Source organism: Protomyctophum bolini (assembly GCF_963924005.1).
Source record: "Protomyctophum bolini genome assembly, chromosome: 21".
NCBI classification, from domain to species: domain Eukaryota; kingdom Metazoa; phylum Chordata; class Actinopteri; order Myctophiformes; family Myctophidae; genus Protomyctophum; species Protomyctophum bolini.
Window position 1 is genome coordinate 165,001 of NC_137882.1, and position 27,500 is coordinate 192,500.

General features: G+C 42.2%; 3 protein-coding genes across 4 annotated transcripts in view; all 3 read right to left on the reverse strand.

The window, feature by feature from the left end:
- Nucleotides 1-19,679, reverse strand: part of apodb (apolipoprotein Db) — a 50,513-nt gene extending 30,834 nt beyond the window's left edge. The window contains exons 1-5 of the mRNA XM_080794348.1: nt 19,650-19,679; nt 18,687-18,799; nt 18,119-18,240; nt 17,359-17,444; nt 16,072-16,311 (exon numbers count right to left, since the gene is read on the reverse strand). Coding sequence (XP_080650474.1) covers nt 16,082-16,311; nt 17,359-17,444; nt 18,119-18,240; nt 18,687-18,799; nt 19,650-19,656 — 558 coding nt within the window. The 5' untranslated portion in view covers nt 19,657-19,679 and the 3' untranslated portion in view covers nt 16,072-16,081. The remainder of the gene's footprint in view (nt 1-16,071; nt 16,312-17,358; nt 17,445-18,118; nt 18,241-18,686; nt 18,800-19,649) is intronic.
- Nucleotides 2,585-27,500, reverse strand: part of cops9 (COP9 signalosome subunit 9) — a 69,545-nt gene continuing 44,629 nt past the window's right edge. The window contains exons 2-4 of one of the 2 annotated variants that reach the window (XM_080794350.1): nt 9,506-9,690; nt 6,963-7,035; nt 2,585-3,920 (exon numbers count right to left, since the gene is read on the reverse strand). In XM_080794350.1, coding sequence (XP_080650476.1) covers nt 3,883-3,920; nt 6,963-7,035; nt 9,506-9,571 — 177 coding nt within the window. In that variant the 5' untranslated portion in view covers nt 9,572-9,690 and the 3' untranslated portion in view covers nt 2,585-3,882. Of the gene's footprint in view, nt 3,921-6,962; nt 7,036-9,505; nt 9,742-27,500 lie in introns of those variants that run through there. The other variant, XM_080794349.1, reaches the window with a different exon arrangement.
- Nucleotides 10,209-13,675, reverse strand: otos (otospiralin). The gene is made up of 4 exons (XM_080794399.1): nt 13,587-13,675; nt 12,802-12,868; nt 11,854-11,880; nt 10,209-11,527 (listed from the first exon to the last, which is right to left on the reverse strand). The coding sequence occupies exons 1-4, from the start codon at nt 13,650-13,652 to the stop codon at nt 11,340-11,342; spliced, it is 348 nt and encodes a 115-aa protein (XP_080650525.1). The 5' UTR covers nt 13,653-13,675; the 3' UTR covers nt 10,209-11,339.

Here is a 27,500-nt window from a genome sequence, read left to right on the forward strand (position 1 = left end):
ACATCTACACTACCACTGAGGGACAGACAGGCAGCCTCCATAGACATCTACACTACCACTGAGGGACAGACAGGCAGCCTCCATAGACATCTACACTACCACTGAGGGACAGACAGGCAGCCTCCATAGACATCTACACTACCACTGAGGGACAGACAGGCAGCCTCTATAGAGCGCCGCAGTCCCTCCCCCTTTCAGAAAAACGAGTGGCCCAGGAAATGAAACCCCAATGCATTCTCCCATCGGCACTTCTTATTTAATTTATTTAAAGACGGTTACGCCGCGGACAAAGCCAACTGGGATCGTGACAAATCATGACAATGAACACAATGTTTTGGGGCCGATCAAATAATTTATAAGACGAAAAACAAAACAAATAGTGTTGTCTCCTGACTTTCTTTTCTTCTTTCTAATGATTTGATCGGCCCCAAAACATTGTGTTCATTGTCATGATTTGTCACGATCCAGAACACAGGAGAATGATGGAGGGATCAGCAGAAAAGAGGTAAATGATGGAGGGATTAAGAGGAGAAAACAGAAGGAAGTAATGAAGGAGAGAGACTGAGAGTCAAGGTGCCACATAAGCACTTCTGAGGGCCAAACCACAGCCGCACACACGCACACGCACACACACAGAGAGAGAACAGGGACAGCTGGTCTGCACATGAGGAATTCCATAATGTACAGTTGTTTCCTCCTGTGAAGTTAAAGTGTGTTTGGACCTGCACTGCAGAGCCAGTCTGTAACAAACACAACTGTCCCTAAAAGGCTGCGTCTAAATAACTATAATAACTGCGTCTAGAGATGCTCTTGAACCCATTTTGACCCGAGATCAGATTCTAAAAATGTCTTCTACATCCTGACAGTTTTCTGAAAAAGCTATGTTTCTATGTCGTTTTTTTTTTCCAAATATAGCAGACCTACAAGTTCGTAGCGCGCCACTCGGTGGCGCGCTACGAACTTGTAGATCAATAGCTAAAGCATAACATAATGCTAACACCAAAAGGGGTTCCTGCCCAAAATGGGCTATACTAAAAAATAACTAAATAAGCTGTGTCTGCTCTAATTCAAGGTACAAAAATGACCGCAGGTCTTGACTCTTAAACCATTTTGACCTGGGAAGACATTTTTCTGAAAACCCTCGTGTGTCTGTATCAGTGGTTCAAAAAACTATTTCATGTCAATTATCTGTAATTGGCCACCGACCCACATCTGAAAATATGATGTTCCAGGGAAAGAAAACGCAATCTGGGAAAATAATCATAATCAACGAGAGGGAACATTTTCACCAATAGAAATTAGGGCTGCACGAATATTAAATTATGACCCCAACCCTGACCGATTATTTACAGGGTAATTTCTGCCGTTACCGATTCTGACCGATTCTGATATTCTACAAAGGACCGCAATGGAAACAAGCCTATAGGCCCTATTGGCCCAAAGCCTGTTGATAAAGTATTAAATCAATCAAAACATAGCCTGTACTGACGATTTTTCATTTTTATTTATTTTTACTGATGAAAATCGATCATATAATCTGGATTCTTTTTAGACCGTTCCGATAAGGCTTGTTCTTGGCCGATACTGATTGTGTCCTATAATAGAAATCAATAAAATAAGAGAAATCTCATCTTTGGATGCGAGTGCTGTCGCCTCACAGCTATAGAAGGTCCTGGGTTCGATTCCCGCTGCATGGTGAAAGACATGCAAAATGTCATCAGGCAGGCAGCGGTGGCCGAACGGTTTGCGGAGCGGTCTTGATATCGGAAGGTCGCTATAGTTCCTATCCCCGGACCGGCACGTTAAAATTACCACAAGTTCTCAACGTGTCAGAACTTGTACATCTGCTATTTTCGCTATCTTTGTCCAAAAGTGGGGATTTCAGCCCCCACCCCTCCCAACACGTCCCTGGCAATCGACATTCCAACAAACCATTTTACCTCCACAATGGCAATGTTATTAAAAAGCCCCCCGCCGCCACAGAGCAGACGTTTAGCGCCAACGTTAAACTGTATCTCGTGTGTAATTACGTTTCGTTAAACAGGTGTTCGTTTCGCTCAGAGCCGACAGGAACCTGCAATCCAAACGCCCGGACGGATTCCAACACGACTGAAAACACCAAAACTCAAACTTAATAATTTACTCAGACGCAGGAATGTGGGGGGGGGGGGGGGGGGTGATGCAACACCTGGTCCACTCCACAGCAGGGTTGTTTTCCTCGACTAAAACCCAAGACCAAAACAATATAACAATTCGTCGACTAAACCCGTTTTCACTGATAAAAAAACGAAATGGAAACTAAGACTGAAACTATGAGCTACGAATAAAAACTAAAGACTAAAATGTTAGGAAGGGACTATAGTGGACAAGAGATCCAGTATAAGTCATTTTATACAATTAGTTGCACGCTGAAAATAGCAGATCTACAAGCTCACAACGCGTCTCGCGTCATTACGACGGCATCAAGTACAGACGAAATCAACTGTAGAAAATAGTCGACTAAAACTAGACTAACACTAAAACATTCCAAGGTGACTAAAATGTGACAAAAACTAAATTAAAACTATTCAAGAGACTATGCGACTCTTTTACACAAAAAAAGCTTTATTTGAGATGGGGGGGGTTAGGGTTAGATCTTGTTTTCACAGTTTCACAGATTATATAATTCTAAAACGGTTAGTCCAAATACTTGATTCTGATTGGCTGGTTACTGGACCGTTCAATTTCACCGATAATCACGTTGTATCATCCTGCATCTCTGTAGCTGAACTGGGGAAGGGGAGCGCTTGATTGCCTTAACACACGCTGGCCGTGCGGGCGTCTAAGCACCGCCCGGCTCATAGGACTGTGTGGCTCCAGGCAGCCCCGTAAAGACATCAAGCGCTATTCTCCCGTCACATAGCCTATACTTGCCGAGCAAAAACAAGGAAGTGTGTGTCTCGCTCTGGTGGCGCAAAGCGTAGCTACTTTTGTGAGTTTAATAGTTTTATGAGGTTAATATAGAGAACCGAAGTCCTGACGTAACTCGCTCATCCCTTCGATTCCCCTGGTTTCGCGGAAGTAATTTCTCTATGGAGAACAACATGGGGGTGATCTTAATATCGTCTACTATAAGCGTTGTGGTCCAAAAATAAACAAGCTGTCTCTGCGTTATTGTCAGGGAGGTGTCTCTGTATCGTTTGCGACAGTCAGTCACTCATATATGATACAGTCTGCTTCTAGCGAAAATCTAACTAATTCAGCAGCAGTAACATTAGCGTTTTCTCTCAGTCAGTTGATTCTTCATATCCATATGAGTGAAGCGGCCGGGGTGACATGTTTATTTTTCAAACACAGTTCTTATATGAAGCGATCTAAAATCTAAACATCCTCCTATGGCGATTTCAATGCAACTAAAAAAAATACATGAACCTGGGGACTGACGCCCTCTACTGAAAGTGACGTCAGACTTCGGTGCTCTATTGCTATTTGTTTGTAACCGTTTTAGAAAAGCAATAAGTCACTGGAGGCCCCAGCGGGTCTGCCTACGCCTCCCAGACGTTGTAAACGTTAACCTGACACCTCTCGTGGCTTATTGCTTTAGTTGTTCCCAGAGTGGGGTCCGGGGGCCCCCAGGGGTCCCTGAGGGAGCTCCAGGGGGTCCCCAGCTAAAGGATAGTTTGGAACGGTTCCATTTGGTTCCATGTGTTGCACTCCGTTTCTCTCTAAGTGATAGTAATCATGACGTCATACCAGCTCTGACTGACAGTGGGATAAAAACAAAACACGGCTCCGGAGACGGTTGGAAATGTTGACGGAACCGGATTCCAGATTCCTTTGATGTCCTGGATCCGGTTCGGGATCCCAACCCTACTTCAGACGTCTTCATCATCATCATCATCATCACTGAAGGTCATCGTCGTCAAACAGGTCCTCGAAATCTGAACGAGATGAAGATGAAGATGGAGATGGAGAGAACAGGGTTAGAATCATTAACCCATTTAGGGCCCGACAATAGATTCTACAAATGTCTTCTGAAACACCTCATGTTTCTATATCAGTGGTTCTCGATATTTCATGTCAAGGACCCCCAGAAGTTATTATCCACGGCCAGATACCTTCCATTTTGGGGCTTCTTGTCATGAAACCGTTTGAGCCGAGTCTGTGACACGTATGGAGCTGCTCAGCGTTATTACAAACAAGACCTTAGTGTGTGTGTGTGTGTGTGTGTGTGCGTGTGCACGCGCGTGCGTGTGTGTGTGCGTGTGTGTGTGTGTCCGTGTGTGTTCAAAGCGGCTGACTGGCGAGGTGTCCTGCTGAGACTGAGTCTAACTACCTCCATAAAACGACTTTATCTTCCTCTTTCCTCCCCTCCCCTACAACAGTTTTGGACATACATGGTTTCCACCCGACAGAGACAGCCGACGCTGCAAGATGGAAAACCCATTATCATAAAGTGTGTGTGAGTGTGTGTGTGTGTGTGTGTGTGTGTGTGTGTGTGTGTGTGTGTGTGTGTGTGCGTGTGTGCACAACATCCTGCTTGGTGGTTGTTAGTGTGCGTGTGTAATGACTCGTACACACACTGCACGATATTCGCTCCCATTAAGCTGTCTGGGACCCTTTTTGGAGCTCGCTGACAAAACTCCCGATCTGACGCAAGATCGTGGCTTTGATCACTGTGTGTGAAAGGCTCTGCGATAGAAGATGTGGCGCCGATAAAAGCGCTCGCCGAACGCCTTCCAGACCGTTTCTGAATATCTAGCAGGGTTGATATTTGGCTGGACATTTGGCTCTGGGTGGATCTTTGTTGGTTGTAAAGTGTCTTGAGACAACTTGTTGTGATTTGACACTATAATAAAATTGAATTGAATTGAATTGAATATGAAAAAGCCTGTATTACAGCCAATGAGAGCACAGGACAGCTGTGCTCAGTGACTCTGTCTGTCTGTTAGGGCAAAAAATGGATTAATCGACGTTCAATCGATACGCACGGGAATCGATTTTTAAATTTTGAATCGAATAGTAATTTTTAAAAAAGCGTCCGCTTTTGGTCCACGAGACGGCCCCATTTGGTCCGCGAGCCACGCTTGCGCCTCGCAGCACCTCGCAACGCCTCCTCTTTCCCCCGTGTTAACAACAAGGAAGTCAACTGAACAAGTGCAGCTGCAGTCCCAGGAGCCAGGAAAAATAAATCGAAAGTGTGGTTGCATTTTAAAATACCTTATTTGAATAAAGGTTGTAGGCTACACGAGAGTGAAAAGGACAGCTGGGAAAATCCCTAATTGAGAGTGTATGCAAGCGCATGCACCACAGCTCAGTGGACATTAAATATAGGCTACCATGTTTGATAAGTCATATAAAAACATTACTTACACGAAAATTAAAATATTAACTTCAGATTATAGATCACTTGGAATTATAACAATCTGTTGAGTATTGCCTGAATAATGCCACTATAAAATCCCAACTTTTATCGATGCGCAATTGTAATTGCAATTTAAATGTGCTATATAAATAAAGTTTGATTTAGGCCTATATTGGAGCAGGTGCTGGCAAATAACTAATTACTGTAATGCCATGCAGTGAAGTTGCGCAAATGTCAACTCAATTAGCAGGCGGAGCTGCTCTCATGCACTCTGCACTGTCTGCAGCACAATGACTGCAGATCTCTTCTTAAAGTTTACTTATTATGGTTTACTTTCAACCATAAACATAATATGATTGACAAACCTTGGATTATAATTCTTCATCGACCAACAGCGCATGCAGCATGACTAGGTAATTTAACTATGTGGGATTTCTCCATCGGCATTGCATGTCGATAAAAAATGGGATTTCACTAGTGGCATTATTCAGGCAATACTCAACAGATTGTTATAATTCCAAGTGATCTATAATCTGTGAAGTTTATATATTTTTTCCCATACACACACTCACAGTCACATTAACTTTATGATCAATCAAATCAACCGTGGTTGATTTTATTTCTGACAAGTGTCTTGAAGAGTTCATTCATGTTACCGTTCGTTTACAATTGACAGAGGAGTTTGGATTACCGGTATATATATTTTTATGTGATGGAGAGGTAATGCCTGTTTCAGGCAGTTGACTTGTTACGGTGGGATGTTTTATTAAGCCTAATTATTTGTGCGTCACTGCTTTCATGAAGGCTGCTTATATATATTTATTTTTTTACCTTTTATGATAATTTGTTATTCGTCATGTGACTTTTCATGATTAAGAATTGATTACTCAGGACCTGAATGGAAACAAGACTGCAAGGAACTGTTTTCAGTGGTTTATAAATCAGTGCTTTATGGTGTGTGGGTTTATAAATCAGTGCTTTATGTGTGGGTTTATAAATCAGTGCTTTATGGTGTGTGGGTTTATAAATCAGTGCTTTATGGTGTGTGGGTTTATAAATCAGTGCTTTATGGTGTGTGGGTTTATAAATCAGTGCTTTATGATGTGTGGGTTTATAAATCAGTGCTTTATGGTGTGTGGGTTTATAAATCAGTGCTTTATGTGTGGGTTTATAAATCAGTGCTTTATGGTGTGTGGGTTTATAAATCAGTGCTTTATGTGTGTGGGTTTATAAATCAGTGCTTTATGGTGTGTGGGTTTATAAATCAGTGCTTTATGGTGTGTGGGTTTATAAATCAGTGCTTTATGGTGTGTGGGTTTATAAATCAGTGCTTTATGGTGTGTGGGTTTATAAATCAGTGCTTTATGGTGTGTGGGTTTATAAATCAGTGCTTTATGGTGTGTGGGTTTATAAATCAGTGCTTTATGGTGTGTGGGTTTATAAATCAGTGCTTTATGGTTTATAAATCAGTGCTTTATGGTGTGTGGGTTTATAAATCAGTGCTTTATGTGTGGGTTTATAAATCAGTGCTTTATGTGTGGGTTTATAAATCAGTGCTTTATGGTGTGTGGGTTTATAAATCAGTGCTATGGAACACAGATCTGTAAACAGTGTTTACCATTGAAGAAGTCTGAGTGAACTGCTTTCTCATTGGCTGCCAGGTCCATGAGTAGTCCACTGCTGCCCCCTGCCTGCAACATAGAATATTACAACCTGTTATTTATATTATTATTGAAAGAATAGTTTATTAGTCATAAAGTAAACAGCAACAGACGTAGAAACAGCACAGACATACCAAACAGAACAGACGTATCACCTGCACAGAATTTCTTGACAGAAAGTAGCTCATAAAATGTCTACGGTGGATTTTTATGAAACAAACGCTCGGCAGATTGAAAGAGGATAATTAAAGTTTTCCCTACGGCTGCGATGTTGGCGGGTTTGACGTTGTATAATACATCGCAGACGTCTATTTGGATGAATGTGATGTCACTGGAGGTTATTGCAACTCCCATTATTATTATTATTATTATTAAATCTAGTGTTGCAAATTGCGGTTAGTCTCGCCTCAGAGCCAGTCCTCGGGAGGGTAGAAGCACCTTCACTATTGTTACATAATATCATATATTAGTATAATTATTATATATATATATAGTGGTATAGTATAGTGTAGTAGTATGTATAGTATTAGTCGCAGTGTTGTGAGCTTGTAGATCTGCTATTTTCAGCATGCAACCAACACTTGGATGAAACAAGTGTAAAATGACTCATACTGGATCTCTCGTCCACTGGTCCCTTCCTAACATTTTTGTCTAGTTTTTAATATCTGTTGACGAAATTGTCGATACATCAGTGGAAAAAGGTGGTCGACGGAATTCTTTTGGTCTTGGTTTTAGTCGACGGAAACAACACTGGTCTGACTGTAATCTGTAATTGTACAGTAATTCCTAATAAGATTTCACAACTATAATCTCTAATCTCATAAAACAGGCCTATTTACTATAGTTTTACTATGTCCTGTATTACTATAATAATAGTACTAGCCCAAGGCATTAGGGCATTAGAGCTATGGAACAGCGCTACAGTACAACTTAATGTAGCTCAGTTTCATAGCTCTAATGCCCAAGGCTATAGGGCATTAGAGCTATGGACCTGAGCTACAGTTCATTTCAAGCACAACTCAATACAAGACCAGAGATAAAAATCGGGTGCATTTTGTGCATTCCAAAACACAGTTTTATAGTTAAGGGACACAATAAAACAACAACCTCTGCATCCACGGGATGCACTACTGTACTACTGTACTGTTTTTAATCCTAGTTTATTTTGCTATAGCCCTGGTCCAATGCTTACAGCGAGTGTCTCTCTCTGTGGCCCACTGGTCATATTTCCACTCCCGTGCGCTGTTTTTTTAATACCAGCAAATAAACAAAACCACGTAACCACTTACCGAAATAAAGCCTGCTAGACCTTGGTAAAAGTCTATTCTCGAACCTGGGAAGCGTCTCAGGTCCCCAGTTTCTCTCTAAAATGCACTTTGTGTCATTTTAATAACGCAATGTACACTGAATTTACCGGGCAGAGTCATTTCTTCTACTATGGCATTTCCGGGTTTGGGTCTGGCTGGATTCATTTTATTTAATGATTAAAATAGTGCATTTTAGAGAGAAACTGGGGACCTGAGACGCTTCCCAGGTTCGAGAATAGACTTTTACCTTAAGGTCTAGCAGGCTTTATTTCGGTAAGTGGTTACGTCGTTTTGTTTATTTGCTGGTATTAAAAAAACAGCGCACGGGAGTGGAAATATGACCAGTGGGCTGTGGAAGGTACTTCCACAAGGCGTCAGAGAGACACTCGCTGTAAGCATTGGACCAGGGCTAATTTTGCTATAGCTTTAGTTATAATAATCATTTCTTCTTCTGTTTTCTACATGAATATAACCAAATTATTACGATATAAAATGAAATGGGAGTTAAATTCTGCAATTTGTAAAGAGAAAAATGGCAAAACTCCTCAAGTGGATGAAGTGGGGCTCATAAATTGTCCCTGGGACTCATTTCTAAAAGACCATCCCTGCATCCTGGGACTCATTACATTGAAAAACCTATTTACAATTTACATCACTGCAAGACTGTCGACTGTGTGTGTACGACACCATAAAGCATTACACTTCTTTGCAATAGGGTCCACCATGTTCAATTCATCAGAAGATATGATATGAATTCATCAGTAGCTACTCTTTACCTTCAGCATTTACAGCAAGCAGCTCACGGCGCGTTGGGAGAGTGTAATTTAAATCAATTTCTAACATTTTGCATTTTATTAATTCTATGTATTTCTTTTTACCTCCTTTATGATGAATTCCTGTTGTTGGCTAAATAGAAGTGTATATTGTACGCATCTAAATGTTATGATGAATTGAACAAACAAGTGGTAAACAATTAAGTGTAATGCTTTACGTCCACTCACAGTTAACAGTCTTTGTACTGTCAATAAATACTTCAATCAATCAATCAATCAAAACTAACCTCGTCCAGGCCCACATAAAGACCCGCTCCCTCTGGAAACATCTCTAACATCACTAATATATCTATATAACTATATATTACTTATATAAGTGTATATAATATATATATTAAACGGAACAGACGGTGAACTAACCTCGTCCAGGTCCACATACGGACCCGCTCCCTCCGGAAACATCTCGTCCACCGCAGGTTTCATCATCAGCAGCCTTAGGACTGTTGGGTAGTTAGACTAGAGGAGTAGTTATAGTTAGTTAGACTACAGGTAGTTTTTTAATTTAGACTAGAGCAGTGTTGTTGTTCTGTTAGCAGCTAACAGTGCTAACAGTGCGGCTGTAGCTCCTGGTCGCTCTGGGTAAACAAACCGCCTGGTGGTGTAACAGTCAATTATGTCCGACGGACTCCCTCAACCGTAGATATAATAATGCCCTCAACAAAGTCCGACGTGTTACAGGCTAAAACAGTCAATTCTGTCCGACTCACATAAAGTAGAAGATCTCGTTGGCAACACGATCTAATATTTAAAATAACTGTTATTTAAAAAAGGAAAACCCCAAATCCAAACCCACCTCCAAGAACAAGACAAGACAAACCCAATAATGTTGACCATATATCTATTTAAAATACATTGTTTTCATATTTTTCAGTGGAATGACAATTTGCGTTTGTGTAAACAGAAACATATATGCCTACCTTCAATGTTTCTGTTCACACAAACACTCAAAGCTGGTCATTTATTGTCAAATATCAATTTCATCTAATGTTTGTGTTTACAGTTACATCACGCACGCCCCTCAAAAATATGTAAATTCGATTAAAGCAATTGCAAAAACAACAGCCACCGAAATTAAGCTTATTTTATTTGATATTGCACATAATGCTGGCGCTGCACAGCTCTGTGAAAGAGAATATATGGGCTGTTACTAAACTAAAGACAACAGTTCATTATTACACTGGATTAGTTAAAGTTAGTCTATTAAACATGAATTGTACACATACAGTAGGCTATACATTAGAATATTTAAAGTTAGTCTGCCATACAACCTTGTGTACAAGTGTTCATATTTATACATTTAAACATAATATCTGTTCCATTAACCTATTTCATCAAAGCATTTGAAGTTAATTAATTATAATTAATGATTAATTAAGTGTGTGTGTGTGTGTGTGTGTGTGTGTGTGTGTGTGTGTGTGTGTGTGTGTGTGTTATGTATCTCTACAACTCCTCCCTTAGTGACTACCCCCCCACCCCACCCCACCCCCCCTCTTTAAAACCCCCCTCCCTTTTTCCCCAAACTGTACACACCTTTTTTATGATGACTTGCATTTCATGTCATGATTATGAATTGAGTATACCGACCAGGACCTGAATGGAAACAAGACCGCAAGGACCTTTTCCCGGTGATTCCTTATGGACGTTTGACTGTACCCTGATTACATTTCTGTCTGGCTGTATCCTGTACTGATTACATTTCTGTCTGACTGACCCTGTACTGATTACATTTCTGTCTGACTGACCCTGTACTGATTACATTTATATCTGACTGTACCCTGTACTGATTACATTTATATCTGACTGTACCCTGTACTAATTACATTTATATCTGACTGTACCCTGTACTAATTACATTTCTGTTTGACTGTACCCTGTACTAATTACATTTATATCTGACTGTACCCTGTACTAATTACATTTCTGTTTGACTGTACCCTGTACTAATTACATTTCTGCCTAATAATTCAGTCAGTCAATCAATCAATCAAGTCTTCTACCCCCTTCTGCCCTATCCAACTCCAAAGCGATGCCCCGTCTCGTCCATCGGTGTCCGTCCTCAGTGTCCGTCTAGTCTCATGGTCCGTCCTCAGTGTTCGTCCGGTCCGGTCGGTCCTCAGTGTTCGTCTGGTCAGGTCGGTCCTCAGTGTTCGTCTGGTCAGGTCCGTCCTCAGTGTTCGTCTGGTCAGGTCCGTCCTCAGTGTTCGTGTCCCTCGTTGGTCTCGTAGCCCAGCGTGTCTCCGAGGTGCTGGTGGGCGAAGAAGGCGCGCGCCATCTCGTTGATGTGGTTGTACGCTCCGATGGAGCGGAAGTACTCCACATAGTTCCAGAAGTCTGAGGTGGAGTACGGCCAGTAGGGAACAGCAGGGGCCTGGTCATATGGAACTATAGGAAACAACATGGAGGGGCCCATGGTCATATGGAACTATAGGAAACAACATGGAGGGGCCCATGGTCATATGGAACTATAGGAAACAACATGGAGGGGCCTGGTCATATGGAACTATAGAGAGGAAGGAGCATGTGACCCACAGAGAAACAATACAGGCTACCGAAATAAACAATGGGAGGAGTAGGCCTTGCCGTTGAAATAATGTGTTGGACAAATAAATACAACTGCCTTGCCATGCTTTGCCTAATAGGTTAATGTTGCAAAGTATAAAATAATGTGTGTAAAAGTGGGAAATGTTTGAATATATATGAATATATACCTCCTTCTGGAACGATGACTCTGGCCTCTGTGTGGAGAGAGAGAGAGAGAGAGACATTCTTGGTCATTACATAACGTTCCACGCACAAAGACAGGATTCATGATCAGGAGAAATGAAAACTGAGCTTCTCTCACTCACTCACACACACACACACACACACACACACACACACACACACACACACACACACACACAGAGTGCTCTTTGTGTAACAGCATGCGGTACAAGACAGAGCACTTCCTGTAATAACAGGATGCAGCACTATTTATTTACCATGTATGGAAATAAATATTTATGTAAAGCATTTTGTGTCTTTAAATTTGAGCACTTTTAAAATGACACATGTATGTGTGCAATATAAAATAATATATTATGTCAGCTTTGTATTACTGGTCACACTAGAAGCTTTCATTTACTGTCCATGTATTATATATATATATATATATATATATATATATATATATATATATATATATATATATATTTGTCTGAAATTCTTTATTAGGAACAATCCCTTGAGATGAACCATCTCGTTTTCAAGGGGGTCAAAGGGCAATTCACAAAATACACTTCATACATAAAGACACTTTTTTACAAAAGAAGGAGAGAGGTGGTGGAGTCAGCTGCTTTAGCAGACAGTTTGAGAGGGGGAGAGGTGGTGGAGTTAGCTGCTTTATAGCAGACTTTGAGAGGGGGAGTTAGTGATGTGTGAGGTGTTCAACAGCACTGATTTATGGTGTAAAAAAAAATCAAAAACCTCAAAAGGTTAGGTGGTTTCCTCCCATGTCCCCCATAGTACATACCTAGTCCCCCCCATATATGGGGACTAGGTTGGCGGAGGGTGTGTAGAGCCCAGGATCACATTAGATAATTGACACAGGGGTGAAAAATGGGTTACAAAATTGTGAGATAAAAAATATATATTAAAAGAAAACAATATCGACTCACCGCCGAGACGACAGGCGACGACACAGAGGACGACAGCGAGCACAACGCACCACTTCATCTCCTTCTCCTATAAGGAACACAACCTGGTGTTTTAAAGCATGATACTTTAGCTATTGGAAAGTAGCAGATCTACAAGCTTTTCAAAGAATAGCACACCTACAAGCTCATAGCGCGGCACCGAGTGCCGCGCTATGAGCTTGTAGGTCTGCTATTTATTTTTTTAAATAGTGAAAATGTGCCTTAAATCTTTGAATATATTACAGAGTGAACATTTTAACTCAAATCTTTGCTTCTGGGATATGTTGTCCCTGGAACAACATATTTTCAGATGGGGGGCAGCGATCGATTACATTATAATTTTTGGGGTTCTTGACATGAAATAGTTTGAGCACCACTGATACAGAAACATGAGGTTTTTCAGAAAACTGTCAGTATTTTGAAGACATTTTTTAAATTTCGACGTCAGGCCAAATTCCACCGTCACTGTTTAACACTGAGCAACTTCTTGTTCTATATAAAGAATAATATTTATGTCCTGGATTTATAAATAAAGTGCATGAGCATACAGTAGCAAAGTGTCACGTTCAACCATGCACGGACAGCCCTGCTATAGTCCCAATATATACTTTGCATTGTGTGCAATAGGGCAGAAATATTCCGTATTTAGTTAATTGTGCATGGTCTTATTTCTGAGGACTTAGTATTTAAATATATTGAAGTTTTATTTACATGTTAAAACAGTTCTATATGCTGGTATAAATATATAAATAAATATATTTCTTTACCTGTAGGATTTCCGACGCTGCAGAAGGAGATGCTGTTAGTCTGAAGGTCCAGAGAGGTCTGTGCATGTGTGGAGCTCAGGACGCACACACACACACACACACACACACACACACACACACACACACACAGACACACACACACACACACACACAGGCAGGGAGGCACGCACCCACACTCACACGCACACACATTTATGCACGCACACATTGCTACACACGCATGCAGTGCCGCACTGCACGCAGACATTGCCACACACACACACCTCATACACAATCATGTCCTTGTATGAGGCTGTGTGTGTGTGTGTGTGTGTGTGTGTGTGTGTGTTTTCATTGCCGGTTGAATTCCTCTAGATGTAACTCTATAACCTACAGAAGCTTACAGCTCCGGTTGTATTCTCCATGCACACCGTGGCCATCTTACCATATCCAGGTGCTAACAAGGTTCGACTTCCAATGGCAGCTCATTCATCCAGACAGAAAAGTCCTCTCTGATTGTATTAATGTCAAACTTACCAACATTGCAGCTGTACGGAAAGCTTGAATTATTCTCTTTCTATCGTCAAAGTGTTTGTTTCATAGAAATCCACCGTAGACATGTTATGAGCTACTTTGTGTCCTTGCAGATGATTATTTTTCTAAGTGCTGGAGTTTGGAAGTGCTCGTTAGATATCACTCAACTGCCCTGCATGCATACCAGCTGGTCAGTACAACAGTATCAGACTGAGGTTGTACTGGTCAGTACAACAGTATCAGACTGAGGTTGTACTGGTCAGTACAACAGTATCAGACTGAGGTTGTACTGGTCAGTACAACAGTATCAGACTGAGGTTGTACTGGTCAGTACAACAGTATCAGACTGAGGTTGTACTGGTCAGTACAACAGTATCAGACTGAGGTTGTACCGGTCAGTACAACAGTATCAGACTGAGGTTGTACTGGTCAGTACAACAGTATCAGACTGAGGTTGTACCGGTCAGTACAACAGTATCAGACTGAGGTTGTACTGGTCAGTACAACAGTATCAGACTGAGGTTGTACTGGTCAGTATAACAGTATCAGACTGAGGTTGTACTGGTCAGTACAACAGTATCAGACTGAGGTTGTACCGGTCAGTACAACAGTATCAGACTGAGGTTGTACCGGTCAGTGCAGTATCAGACTGAGGTTGTACTGGTCAGTACAACAGTATCAGACTGAGGTTGTACCGGTCAGTACAACAGTATCAGACTGAGGTTGTACCAGTCAGTACAACAGTATCAGACTGAGGTTGTACCGGTCAGTACAACAGTATCAGACTGAGGTTGTACCAGTCAGTACAACAGTATCAGACTGAGGTTGTACCGGTCAGTACAACAGTATCAGACTGAGGTTGTACCGGTCAGTACAACAGTATCAGACTGAGGTTGTACCAGTCAGTACAACAGTATCAGACTGAGGTTGTACCGGTCAGTACAACAGTATCAGACTGAGGTTGTACTGGTCAGTAGGCTATAACAGTATTCCCTTAATAATCCAGACCATATTTAAATAATGAAATAAAGTCAACGCAGTGAAAAAGAAAGCTTTAATTTAAATATAGAATACTGTGATTTTACCACTGAAAAGAAAAGTGCATCTGATTTAAATCCAGCCTTGTTTTACAGTAGTAAATACAATTCAAACTAATTACAAGTGTATGTAAGTAAGTAACAAGTACAAGTAAGTAACAAGTACGAGCAAGTAAGTATAATTAAGTAAGTAATACAGAGTCATATGTATAATAAGTGCACATTTATAAAGGCACAATTAAAAACGTTAAGCTTTTCTGCCTTCATTGATTAGGTTGAAAGTATCCTCGATACCCTGCAGGCTTTTCATTTCGTCTGCGCGGAAAATGAAAGCCTGGATTTACGCATGGGGGCTGCGCTGGCCTAAAAGTGTGATCGCGCCAAATGATGTGACGTCAGGGCTCTGAGCGGTGTGCACCCCTCAGGGCTCTGAGCGGTGTGCACCCCTCAGGGCTCTGAGCGGTGTGCACCCCTCAGGGCTCTGAGCGGTGTGCAGCCCTCAGGGCTCTGAGCGGTGTGCACCCCTCAGGGCTCTGAGCGGTGTGCACCCCTCAGGGCTCTGAGCGGTGTGCAGCCCTCAGGGCTCTGAGCGGTGTGCAGCCCTCAGGGCTCTGAGCGGTGTGCAGCCCTCAGGGCTCTGAGCGGTGTGCAGCCCTCAGGGCTCTGAGCGGTGTGCACCCCTCAGGGCTCTGAGCGGTGTGCACCCCTCAGGGCTCTGAGCGGTGTGCACCCCTCAGGGCTCTGAGCGGTGTGCACCCCTCAGGGCTCTGAGCGGTGTGCACCCCTCAGGGCTCTGAGCGGTGTGCACCTCTCAGGGCTCTGAGCGGTGTGCACCCCTCAGGATAACACCGTGAGGAAATCATTACCAGTGGAACTTCAAACGAGGCTATGCGAGGAAAAGGAGGAGAGAATGGCTGAAGAAGTTAACCCACCACACCGTCTAGTCTAGTCTCTGCATCCGGTCTGGATGGTGTTGGTCATCCTGAACACGTCGATCCCTTCCCGGACCAGGATCTCCTTGGCGTGCTGGACCGTGGCGTAGGGCAGGAAGCGGGAGCGGCCCAGGATCCAGGCGAAGTCCACGTGGAACAGATGGAGGACGTCAGTACAGGAGTAGACCACCGCCACACTGCTGTAGTCTGTGCTCAGTACCCAGTATGGGCTGTAGGGGGTGACTGAGAGACACCCAGACACACAGAGAGAGAGAGAGAGAGAGAGAGAGAGAGAGAGAGAACTGGTCAATTGGTCATGAGTCACAGACCTGACGAGGTCATACTGGGTTTCTCTCTCGCATGACAATGACCTCATATGACTGGATGATGACATCACCACTGTGTCTTATGACAATGACCTCATATGATGTGATGTACCTTCTATCCTGGTTCCTGACGGGCTTAATCTATAGCGCCCCTCAAAGCTTATATAATAATAATAATAATAATAATAAAACTTTATTTGTATAGCACCTTTTATGACATGAAATGCAGCTCAAACAATGAAAAAGAAAAACAAGCAGTAATGCAATACAGTGAGGACATGAATAACAAAAAAAATAAAAGATCAGTTAAAAGCAATGTTGTAGAAGTGGGTCTTGAGCTGAGCTTTAAAAATGTCTACAGAGGCTTCCTGTCGAAGGTACAGTGGGAGTTTGTTAAACTACAGAGGCTGCCTGACGAAGGTACAGTGGGAGTTTGTTCCATGCCGTCAGCCCCTTAGAAGCAAAAAGCTGCTTCCCCGTATTTTTTTGTTGCCATTTTTTAGGAATATATATTGCTGTTTATGTGCTATTCTACCGAATTGGTTCAAATTGCAGTCCCACAATGAAAACTATTTAGTGTTCAGACATTTCATTGTAGTATTGTCATAGTATGGTCTCATTAATCACAATACATTAATATCAAATTAAATATATTAAATAACATCCCAACCTCTAACCCCTACATTTAAATTCATGACAAAAGTACTTAAATGATTTTTGTCACTTTCCTAAATATATTTTTTTATTTATTTTATAGGGAAGTTGAAATAATGAAATAATGAAATAATGACTCACAGTAGGAGAAACCGACTGTATGTATGGTTACAGTAGTAACCATGGTTATAATGACTCACAGTAGGAGAAACTGACTGAATGTATGGTTACAGTAGTAACCATGGTTATAATGACTCACAGTAGGAGAAACTGTATGGTTACAGTAGTAACCATGGTTATAATGACTCACAGTAGGAGAAACTGACTCCGATCCTGGCCTGGTCTCTGGGGTCAGCGATGGTGGCTGAGCCTTCGGCCACCCTCCACTTGTCCTTACTGGGAGAGAGACACAGACACACACAGAGGGAGAGAGAGAGAGAGAGAGAGATTTACATTGCAGTATTTTCTTATTTATGAGTAGATGGAATATATTTATTGCATTTATTGACATCATATGTCTGTCTGTGACATCATCATGTCTGTGACATCATGTCAGGCGCCACGCTCATTTACAGTAAGTATAGGTAAAAATAAATGTGAGTACTTTTTCCGCTACTGAGAGTCTGAGACCCCCGCATGAAACCTCGACCAAAAAGAATGTGTTGTACTCATACTTACTATAGTACTGCTTGTTGTACTCATTACTAGACTACTAGTACTGCAGTAGCAGTAGTAGTAGTGTGTTTATACGTACTAGTACTGTGTACTCATACTTACTATAGTACTGCTTGTTGTACTCATTACTAGACTACTAGTACTGCAGTAGCAGTAGTAGTGTGTTTATACGTACTAGTACTGTGTAATCATACTTACTAGTACTGCTTGTTGTACTCATTACTAGACTACTAGTACTGCAGTAGCAGTAGTAGTGTGTTTATACGTACTTGTACTGTGTACTCATACTTACTAGTACTGCTTGTTGTACTCATTACTAGACTACTAGTACTGCAGTAGCAGTAGTAGCAGTAGTAGTGTGTTTATATGTACTTGTACTGTGTACTCATACTTACTAGTACTGCTTGTTCAGAACTCTGATCGTCCCGTCAGCTCTCATGTCGTAGTTCGCCTCGATGCATTTCCCTCTCTCGAAACTGGCTGGAAGTTTCTCAATCTCATACCACTTCCCCAGATACTACAATACAATACAATACAATACACATGTTACAATACTATTACCAATCTCATACCACTTCCCCAGATACTACAATACAATACAATACAATACAATACACATGTTACAATACTATTACCAATCTCATACCACTTCCCCAGATACTACAATACAATACAATACACATATTACAATACTATTACCAATCTCATAGCACTTCCCCAGATACTACAATACAATACAATACAATACACATATTATAATACTATTACAGTTACCACCTCCCCAGATACTGTTGGTTACAAATATTACAATATTGTCCATCGTCAAAGTTGCTATATGACGTCTGTCTGTCTGTCTGTCTGTCTGTCTGTCTGTCTGTCTGTCTGCCTGCCTGCCTGCCTGCCTGCCTGTCTGCCTGTCTGCCTGTCTGTGTGTGTGTGTGTGTGTGTGTGTCTGTGTGTTACCGGCTGTATCTTGAAGCCGGGTTGAATCATGGGGTCTGGACACGGTCCCCAGTGATAACTCTGAGCCGCCACCAGGGGGAGCAGGAGGAGCAGGTAGACAGGAGACAACATACCTTCAGAGAGAGAGAGAGAGAGAGACAGAGCAAGAGAGAAAGAGAGAGAGAGAGACAGAGAGAGAGAGAGAGAGACAGAGAGAGAGAGCATGCAAGTTACATTAAATTAAATTAGATGAAAATAAATCCTTTTATCTTCCAGAATCCAGATATTCAACACAACTCAATAAAAAAACCTGTCAACTGTGACGACGACAACATAAAGCATTACACTTGTTTACAAGAGGGTCCACCTTGTTCAATTCATCATAACATTTAGAGACGTAGAGCCACGGGAGCCAGTTTGGAATTGCAGCCGTTCACATACCCTTTAAGTGATTTGCATGTCTTAATGACTGTTGGTAGGGTGTTCCACATTTTGGTGGCATAGGAGCGAAAATTATTTAGTCCCTTGTTTCGGCCGAATCTCTGCCGTCCTGGACTCCTGGAGACCCCCCCCCCCCCAAAAAGGTGGTCCGTGGCTCAGATGGGTCTGAGAGGCTAAATGTCATCAGATGGTGGTTCGTGGCTCAGATGCTGAATAAATAAACCTTGATGTGAAAAGGGTTGAAAACCACTGGTCTAAACCTAAGGGAACATTAATATCACGTCCAGAAAGGTCCAATTATAGCAACACCAGGACAGAAATATGTCACTCACTAGAATGATGCAATAGTTTAATGAAATGTCAGGTATACCGATATATGTCAGCCTAATTACTGTACTGTACTGTACTGTACTGTACTGTACTGACGTAATATATAACATTTTCTTACATTTCCCAGCAAAGTGTTTCCAATTTCTAAACAAACACACACTCGCAGTATTATATGCTATATAAAATAAACCATAAAAATCAGTCCTCTCTTACCTCGCATGGAGTCGGGTGGGTGGGGACGAGAGAGAGAGTCCAGTCTGTGCACAACGAGGCCTCAATCCCAGCCTGGGGAGGGTCTGTGTCAACGCCTGGGGAGGGTCTGTCTCAGCCCAGCCTGGGGAGGGTCTGTCTCAGCCCAGCCTGGGGAGGCAGTGCGTCTTGTCTCTCAGTGCGACTGTCTGTCAGTCTGTCGCTGCGTCTTGTCTCTCTGTCTCTCGGTGCGTCTGTCTCTCTGTCTCTCGGTGCGTCTGTCTCTCTGTCTCTCGGTGAGTCTGTCTCTCTGTCTCTCTGTGCGTCTGTCTGTCAGTCTGTCGGTGCGTCTTGTCTCTCGGTGCGTCTGTCTCTCTGTCTCTCTGTGCGTCTTGTCTGTCTGTCTGTCCGTCTGTCGGTGCGTCAGCGGCCCCCAGGGCCCCCGAGGCACCACGAGGCAGGTTATTAGTCAAATTGTCGTCATGTGAACATTCCACCAACGCACTGAAGAATACAGAGAATGTGTCTTTTCCATTGTCACTGTCACTGTGTGTGTGTGTGTGTGTGTGTGTGTGTGTGTGTGTGTGTGTGTGTGTGTGTGTGTGTGTGTGTGTGTGTGTGTGTGTGTGTGTGTGTGTGTGAGAGAGAGAGAGAGAGAGACCCTCCATTTAAAGGAACCAGTTCCTCCACACCCAGAGGAAAATTACAAGTGCTTGTCAGGGTGGGAGGGGGGGGGGGGGGGGGCAGACTCCCACACATACTGTACTATCAATAATGGCATTAAAAAATAAATAAATTCTTCCAAATTCTTCACTTCCATCCTGCAGGCCTACAATTCCCATAATGCTTTGGTGCACTGCTCCTCCTTGTGGATATGTACATATACAACACGTAGTCCAGGAAGTAGGTGACCCCAGTGTCCATGACATCATGGACACTTGGAAATACTAACATCTAAAAACACGTTTTATTACCCACATAAAAACCCCAGGAAAGTGTTGCTCGTCTCCCAAACATCATTAAAATAAGACCTGGTTGCAAACGGGGTGAAGTGGCCCATTAAAGGGGGAGTGTCCCGGCCCGAGATTAACATTGCTGATAAGGTACATCACGTGGTCTGAATGAAAACAGTTTCAAACGACACGTGACTATATCTCAGGCTCTGACGTGACCTAGCATCTAGCCGAGCCGAGTGGCTAGCGCACTAAAGGCTACTAGTTTTGAGGTAACCTTTTGCGTCATACTAGGTGAAAGTATCATAAAAAAATTATTTTATTGCTCGAAAATCTTCCTTACAATGACATTGAGTTGACGTGTACGTTTTAGGGTAAACTGTTGCATAATCGCAATTTCGCACTCGGACTTCCAGAGAGCTGGGATGCAGCCCCGCTCACGGCCGTTTGTCCCCTCTCACCGCCGGGGTACAGAGAGCTGGGATGCAGCCCCGCTCACGGCCGTTTGTCCCCTCTCACCGCCGGGGTACAGAGAGCTGGGATGCAGCCCCGCTCACGGCCGTTTGTCCCCTCTCACCGCCGGGGCACAGAGCCTATTCTGTTCATGCAGGCTGCGCAGTGCGCACACGGTATAGCCTCTCTGCCCCGCATTGAACTGGGCATGTGTGTACACTAGGCATGTGGAAAATAATCGATACGTATCGATACATCGATTATGACGTGCGCGATGCGAGTGAATCGGTTCATTCACTGTGTGTCGGTAAAATTGACGGGTGAAATCTCGATGCATCGTTCGCGGAGTGCTTGCACCGGTAAAATCCGTGGTTGCACTGTTTTTTCATGGTAAATTTCACCCTATCCTGTGTTTCCGAGGCGCATTGAACGTACCATCAGAAAAGGAAGGAAAAAAAAGGTCTCTCGCAGCCAGCTCCGCACAGTGTGCGGCTGTGCGCTGCGAGCACGCAGCTACTCTGCACCGTAGAGTAGACTAGACACGTTGAGACAACAGACTATAAAGAGCACCCGCGACGAACAGAAGTGAACCCCACGCACAAAGGAAGCACAACCTTTAGCTTTATAAAATAGCTGTCCGTCGATCAGTTGACTTTTCACTGTAGCGCTGCGTGCTGCTAATGATCCACACCCCAGTGTGGTACGAGGCGTCAAAAAAACAGCTCCCGTAGGATTTTTGTGCTAAAATTGATTTTTTTACAGATCTTGGTTCTGTAGAGTCCAAACTATGAGAAAATGATGGGGTTCAAATTTTCCCGACCCCCACCCCGTTTCTGGGGGGGTCATCTATTTGGGACCTCCCAGAACAGTATGCCAGCCAGTTAATGTCCGATTTTCATAATATTAGAATTATTTTGTATGTTTTAAAACATTCTGAGTTGATTTCTTAAACTTTTAAAGTGATCAGAAGAATCTTTTTTTACTTTTGGTAGGGGTGTTTCCTCACCTGGGACCTCCCGGACTGACCCCTGGGCCTATTCCAGTTCTCATTACATTCCTCGCTCTGCTCCTGCTCCAGAATATTGTCAAATTAGATCATAAATGAAGCATAAAAGTATTTGTAGCTGGGCTCTGATATAAAAAAAATGGTAGTAGCCAATACCAGGGGTCTTCCACAGGGGGCCCATGACCCCTAGGGGGTCCTCAGAGTTACTATACAGGGGCCCACCAAATCATTTTTTCTTTTTTTTACATTAAACCACTTGAACCATAGCATCCCTTTTCCAAGGAGAACTTTAGCCAACAATAGCTGATCTACAAGGTTGTAGTTTGAGCTTGTAGATCAGCTATTTTCAAAGTAAGGTGCCTCAGACCCAAGTGTAGCAAATATTGCTGCTAAATAAAGATCAGCCAAGATCAGCCAGGCTGCTGCTGTCTTTCTCTTTTCTCTTTGTCTTTCTGTTGACGGTCAGGTGACTGGGAGGGCTACTTGTCATCCTTAGAGGAACTCATCAAGTATTTCTTTGCTCGTGATCTCCTTAAATATGCTCGACTATCTTGCCCAAATGAACGCTCTTGAACAGGATGACCGCAGTTTAGGTGTGCTTCCCCGTGGGAGGTTAGGGTGTGGGTTTGAGATGGTTAACATCGGTAGAATGTAGACAACTTGACTGCGTGTACTGTACGTGCGTTTGATTTGTGAGTTCTCTTGGCACAGTACCATGGGTGTGTACGCATAACAAAACCATGATGCTTATATGCAACGATTGGTATGAAAAACATCATTGAAGCTGAGAAATGTCGGCTATGTGGTTGACACGCACTGTGAGAAGATGAGTTCAGATATGTACCAGTGCCACTGTCTGCTATTTTGTTTAAAGCTGCATTACACCTCAAGCAGACTGAAATTATGAACCCTTTTGGGTGTTATTTTGTCCATAAAGTGATGCTATTCTTGTGTGATCCTCAAAACAGGATTTGATATATTCAGACTAAAATTATTAATATTGCCACCACCACCAATAACCATGATAATACAGCAGCTATCTGCACCCGGGGAAATCACTTTGCCAGCTTGTGAATGTGATGGACATTTCCATTAATATTTTATTTTTGCCACGGACATGCAAAACAAGTGATCAATGATATTACCAGAACGCAAATGTATAGCCTATAGTACTAATTGACTCTTGACGTGTCATAGTGTCTACTCTATTCCACTGCGCTACACATTTTAAAATAAGTCATTTATCAAAACTTATTTTTGGGGAAAAGCCGATCTACAAGCTCACAACACATTACGGCATGTTGTGACCTTGTAGATCAGCAATTGTCCTTTCTTCTTAGCCTATAATGACAGGCCCAAAATTGGGATTTCAGGGTAAAAATAGCTATATAGTCACCCAACTTACCCAGAAAGACTGGGAAGTTATCCACTGTATACTGGCAGGTGGCCGTCCAGACAGGCATTATATGTGGCATAATGCATGGTCCAAGTATATTCCATGTTTGGGATTTCAATAAATGGGTCTTCCGTCTTATACAGTAAGTAGGCTACAGTTGCAGTCCGAGAAAGGGACACTTAGCTGCAAAGGTGAATGGGTGCGCAGTATACTTAATATTAGGTTATTGCAGATGGCCTTTCAGAGGACAGTGTTACTTGGGGACATGAGGAGACAGGATGTTCTACAAGCTAAACTAGTTTTGTGTTTGTCAACGTAGCTTAAATAGTTGGTGTCAGTTCATTAAGGTGTGTACTCTAGGATGATGAGACAACTATGCAATGGAAACATACCTGAGATTCAAAACAGATAATTAAGTACTGTTTAAGGAATGATTTGTGAGTTCTCTTGGCACAGTACCATGGGTGTGTACGCATAACAAAACCATGATGCTTATATGCAACGATTGGTATGAAAAACATCATTGAAGCTGAGAAATGTCGGCTATGTGGTTGACACGCACTGTGAGAAGATGAGTTCAGATATGTACCAGTGCCACTGTCTGCTATTTTGTTTAAAGCTGCATTACACCTCAAGCAGACTGAAATTATGAACCCTTTTGGGTGTTATTTTGTCCATAAAGTGATGCTATTCTTGTGTGATCCTCAAAACAGGATTTGATATATTCAGACTAAAATTATTAATATTGCCACCACCACCAATAACCATGATAATACAGCAGCTATCTGCACCCGGGGAAATCACTTTGCCAGCTTGTGAATGTGATGGACATTTCCATTAATATTTTATTTTTGCCACGGACATGCAAAACAAGTGATCAATGATATTACCAGAACACAAATGTATAGCCTATAGTACTAATTGACTCTTGACGTGTCATAGTGTCTACTCTATTCCACTGCGCTACACATTTTAAAATAAGTCATTTATCAAAACTTATTTTTGGGGAAAAGCCGATCTACAAGCTCACAACACATTACGGCATGTTGTGACCTTGTAGATCAGCAATTGTCCTTTCTTCTTAGCCTATAATGACAGGCCCAAAATTGGGATTTCAGGGTAAAAATAGCTATATAGTCACCCAACTTACCCAGAAAGACTGGGAAGTTATCCACTGTATACTGGCAGGTGGCCGTCCAGACAGGCATTATATGTGGCATAATGCATGGTCCAAGTATATTCCATGTTTGGGATTTCAATAAATGGGTCTTCCGTCTTATACAGTAAGTAGGCTACAGTTGCAGTCCGAGAAAGGGACACTTAGCTGCAAAGGTGAATGGGTGCGCAGTATACTTAATATTAGGTTATTGCAGATGGCCTTTCAGAGGACAGTGTTACTTGGGGACATGAGGAGACAGGATGTTCTACAAGCTAAACTAGTTTTGTGTTTGTCAACGTAGCTTAAATAGTTGGTGTCAGTTCATTAAGGTGTGTACTCTAGGTTGATGAGACAACTATGCAATGGAAACATACCTGAGATTCAAAACAGATAATTAAGTACTGTTTAAGGAATGTTTCACTGTTCACTGTTTCACTGTGTTGTTGTGGAGCATTTGCTATAACAAAGTAGATAGACTAGACCCCATGTAGTGTCATTGCTGTAACTTGGTATCTGTAATGTGTTCTGTTGCTGCAGGGTGAACTACTGTATGGGTAGCATTATAGTATAATCGATGCCTTACAGCCCCCCCCCCCCCCTCTGTTTTGGAATGAGGGAACATAGGGCTGAGGGAACATATAGGGCTGAGGGAACATATAGGGCTGAGGGAACATAGGCCTGAGGGAACATAGGGCTGAGGGAACATAGGGCTGAGGGAACTTGGCTACGGTCCCAACACTATTAGGGAGGACATTCAAGATGATGATGACGAAGATGAATAGATCCTGCAAATAATGTATTGTAGGCATAATTGACCATGGACTCTTTAAGAGGATAGGTGTGTGTGTGTGTGTGTGTGTGTGTGTGTATGTGTATGTGTATGTGTATGTGTATGTGTGTGTGTGTGTGTGTGTGTGTGTGTGTGGGTGTTGTTAGTGTGAGTGCAGTGTGTGAAATAAATGGACACATTCTGCGTGCCCAAAGTGAGAAGTTGCAATACCTTTATTACCTGCAGTAACATCTGTCAACAATAATGGTAGAATACTAATAAACTATCAAAGTACTCTACATAAACGCAAGATATTCTAATACTATTCGAAATACTTGCAAATCTGTATATATGGGTGCAAGAATAGGGGAAAAACTAGTCCCGGCCCCCTGTGGAAGACCCCCTCTATTAACTACTACTCATTTTTGTAATCAGTGCCCAGCTACAAAAGCTTTTAATGCTTTAAGTATTATCTAATTTGACATTGTTCTGGAACAGGAGCAGAGCGAGGAAAGTACTGAGATGAGTCCGGGGGGTCCCGGTGAAGAAAGACCCCAACCTAAAGTCAGAAAAGATTATTCTGGCTACTTTCAAAGTGTAATAATAATAAATCAACTCAGAATATTTAAAAACCTATAAAACAACCCTAATATTATGAAAATCGGACATTAATTGTCTGGCGTAATATTATGGGAGGTCCCAAAATATATGACCCCCCAAATAAGGGGTGGGGGTTGGGAAAATTTGAACCCCATCATTTTCTGACAGTTTGGTCCCTATGAAAGCCAAAAAAGCAAAAAAATCACTTTTAGCAAAGAAATCCTACGGAAATACACCTCGTACCACACTTCCGACGCGAATCTGCGTCGCGACTCGCGATCATCAATTTGTAATTAAAGAAAGCTTCTGCAGTCTGCACACACGTGTACAACAACAACAACGCCACACCTGGGTGTACTGCTTGCGTTTAAAGTCGTTTACAACCGTTCCACAACTTTCCACTGTCCAGCTTTCCCCTGCTATTCTCTGGGATAGAAGCCTTATTTATATTCTGCAGCAAGACGGTGTCGCACGCCTAAAATTGCAGATCCACAAGCTCACAGCGGGGCGTGGATGAGACGCGTTGTGAGCTTGTACATCTGCTATGTATTTATAACGTTAATAATACATGCAGGCCAGGGTCTTCAATGTTTTTAGGTCAAGCCAAGGACCACTTAGCTGAGAGTGAGAGATCAAGCAGGGACCCCCACTATACATAGGCAATTATATTATAAAACTGTTGCAGATTAAACTACTTGTTTGACAGCACTACGAGTGTGACCTGTCATTTTTGTTTTGTTTATTTTCTATTTATATGTTGGTAACATTAATTGAGCTATTACATAGGCTATTACATTTTAATCTCTTGAACCCTCTAAACTCAAAACCTCAAATTGACCTTTGAGATATAATTATTATACTATAGCCTATGATTATTAGTAATCTAACAATTCCACAATAACCAGCAGAGAGCAGACCCTTTGTTTACTTACATAATTCTATAAGTTGGGTTGTTTGAGATGCAGAGCTATAATACTAACCTACAGTAAAACAACAAATTGCTTTGAATTTAAATGTAATGCATTTTTACATGTTTTGGGAAATTAATAGAGCTTAAATATAAATCCTTTCTATTGTGATGAATCTCCATCAAATCGCATCGTATCGGTAGAGGGGTGAAAAAAAATATAAAAAAAATAAACTCTCTCTCTCTCTCACACACACACCGCGTCTCGCCGTCTTGCAGTTGCAATGGATGACGGATAGAGCCGATGCTCTTGGTAAATAATAAACACAACTCTTCGCGTTCACAACAGCTATACACAGGCTAAAACATATCGATATAATCAACTTGGTATGATTGCTCAGATGCCCCGCGCACTTTACCCGCGCACAGAATCTGTGCCTTTCAATTCAATTCAAATGGCTTTATTGGCATGATAAAACATACGTTTACATTGCCAAAGCAGAAAGAACAATACAGCAATACAATCAAAACAAAAATTATGTACTTTGAAGGTCAGAATCATCAATAGATCAACTTCTATGTACCAAGATCACTCGATGCAGGTATAGTGCAGGAATATACACAATGATTGA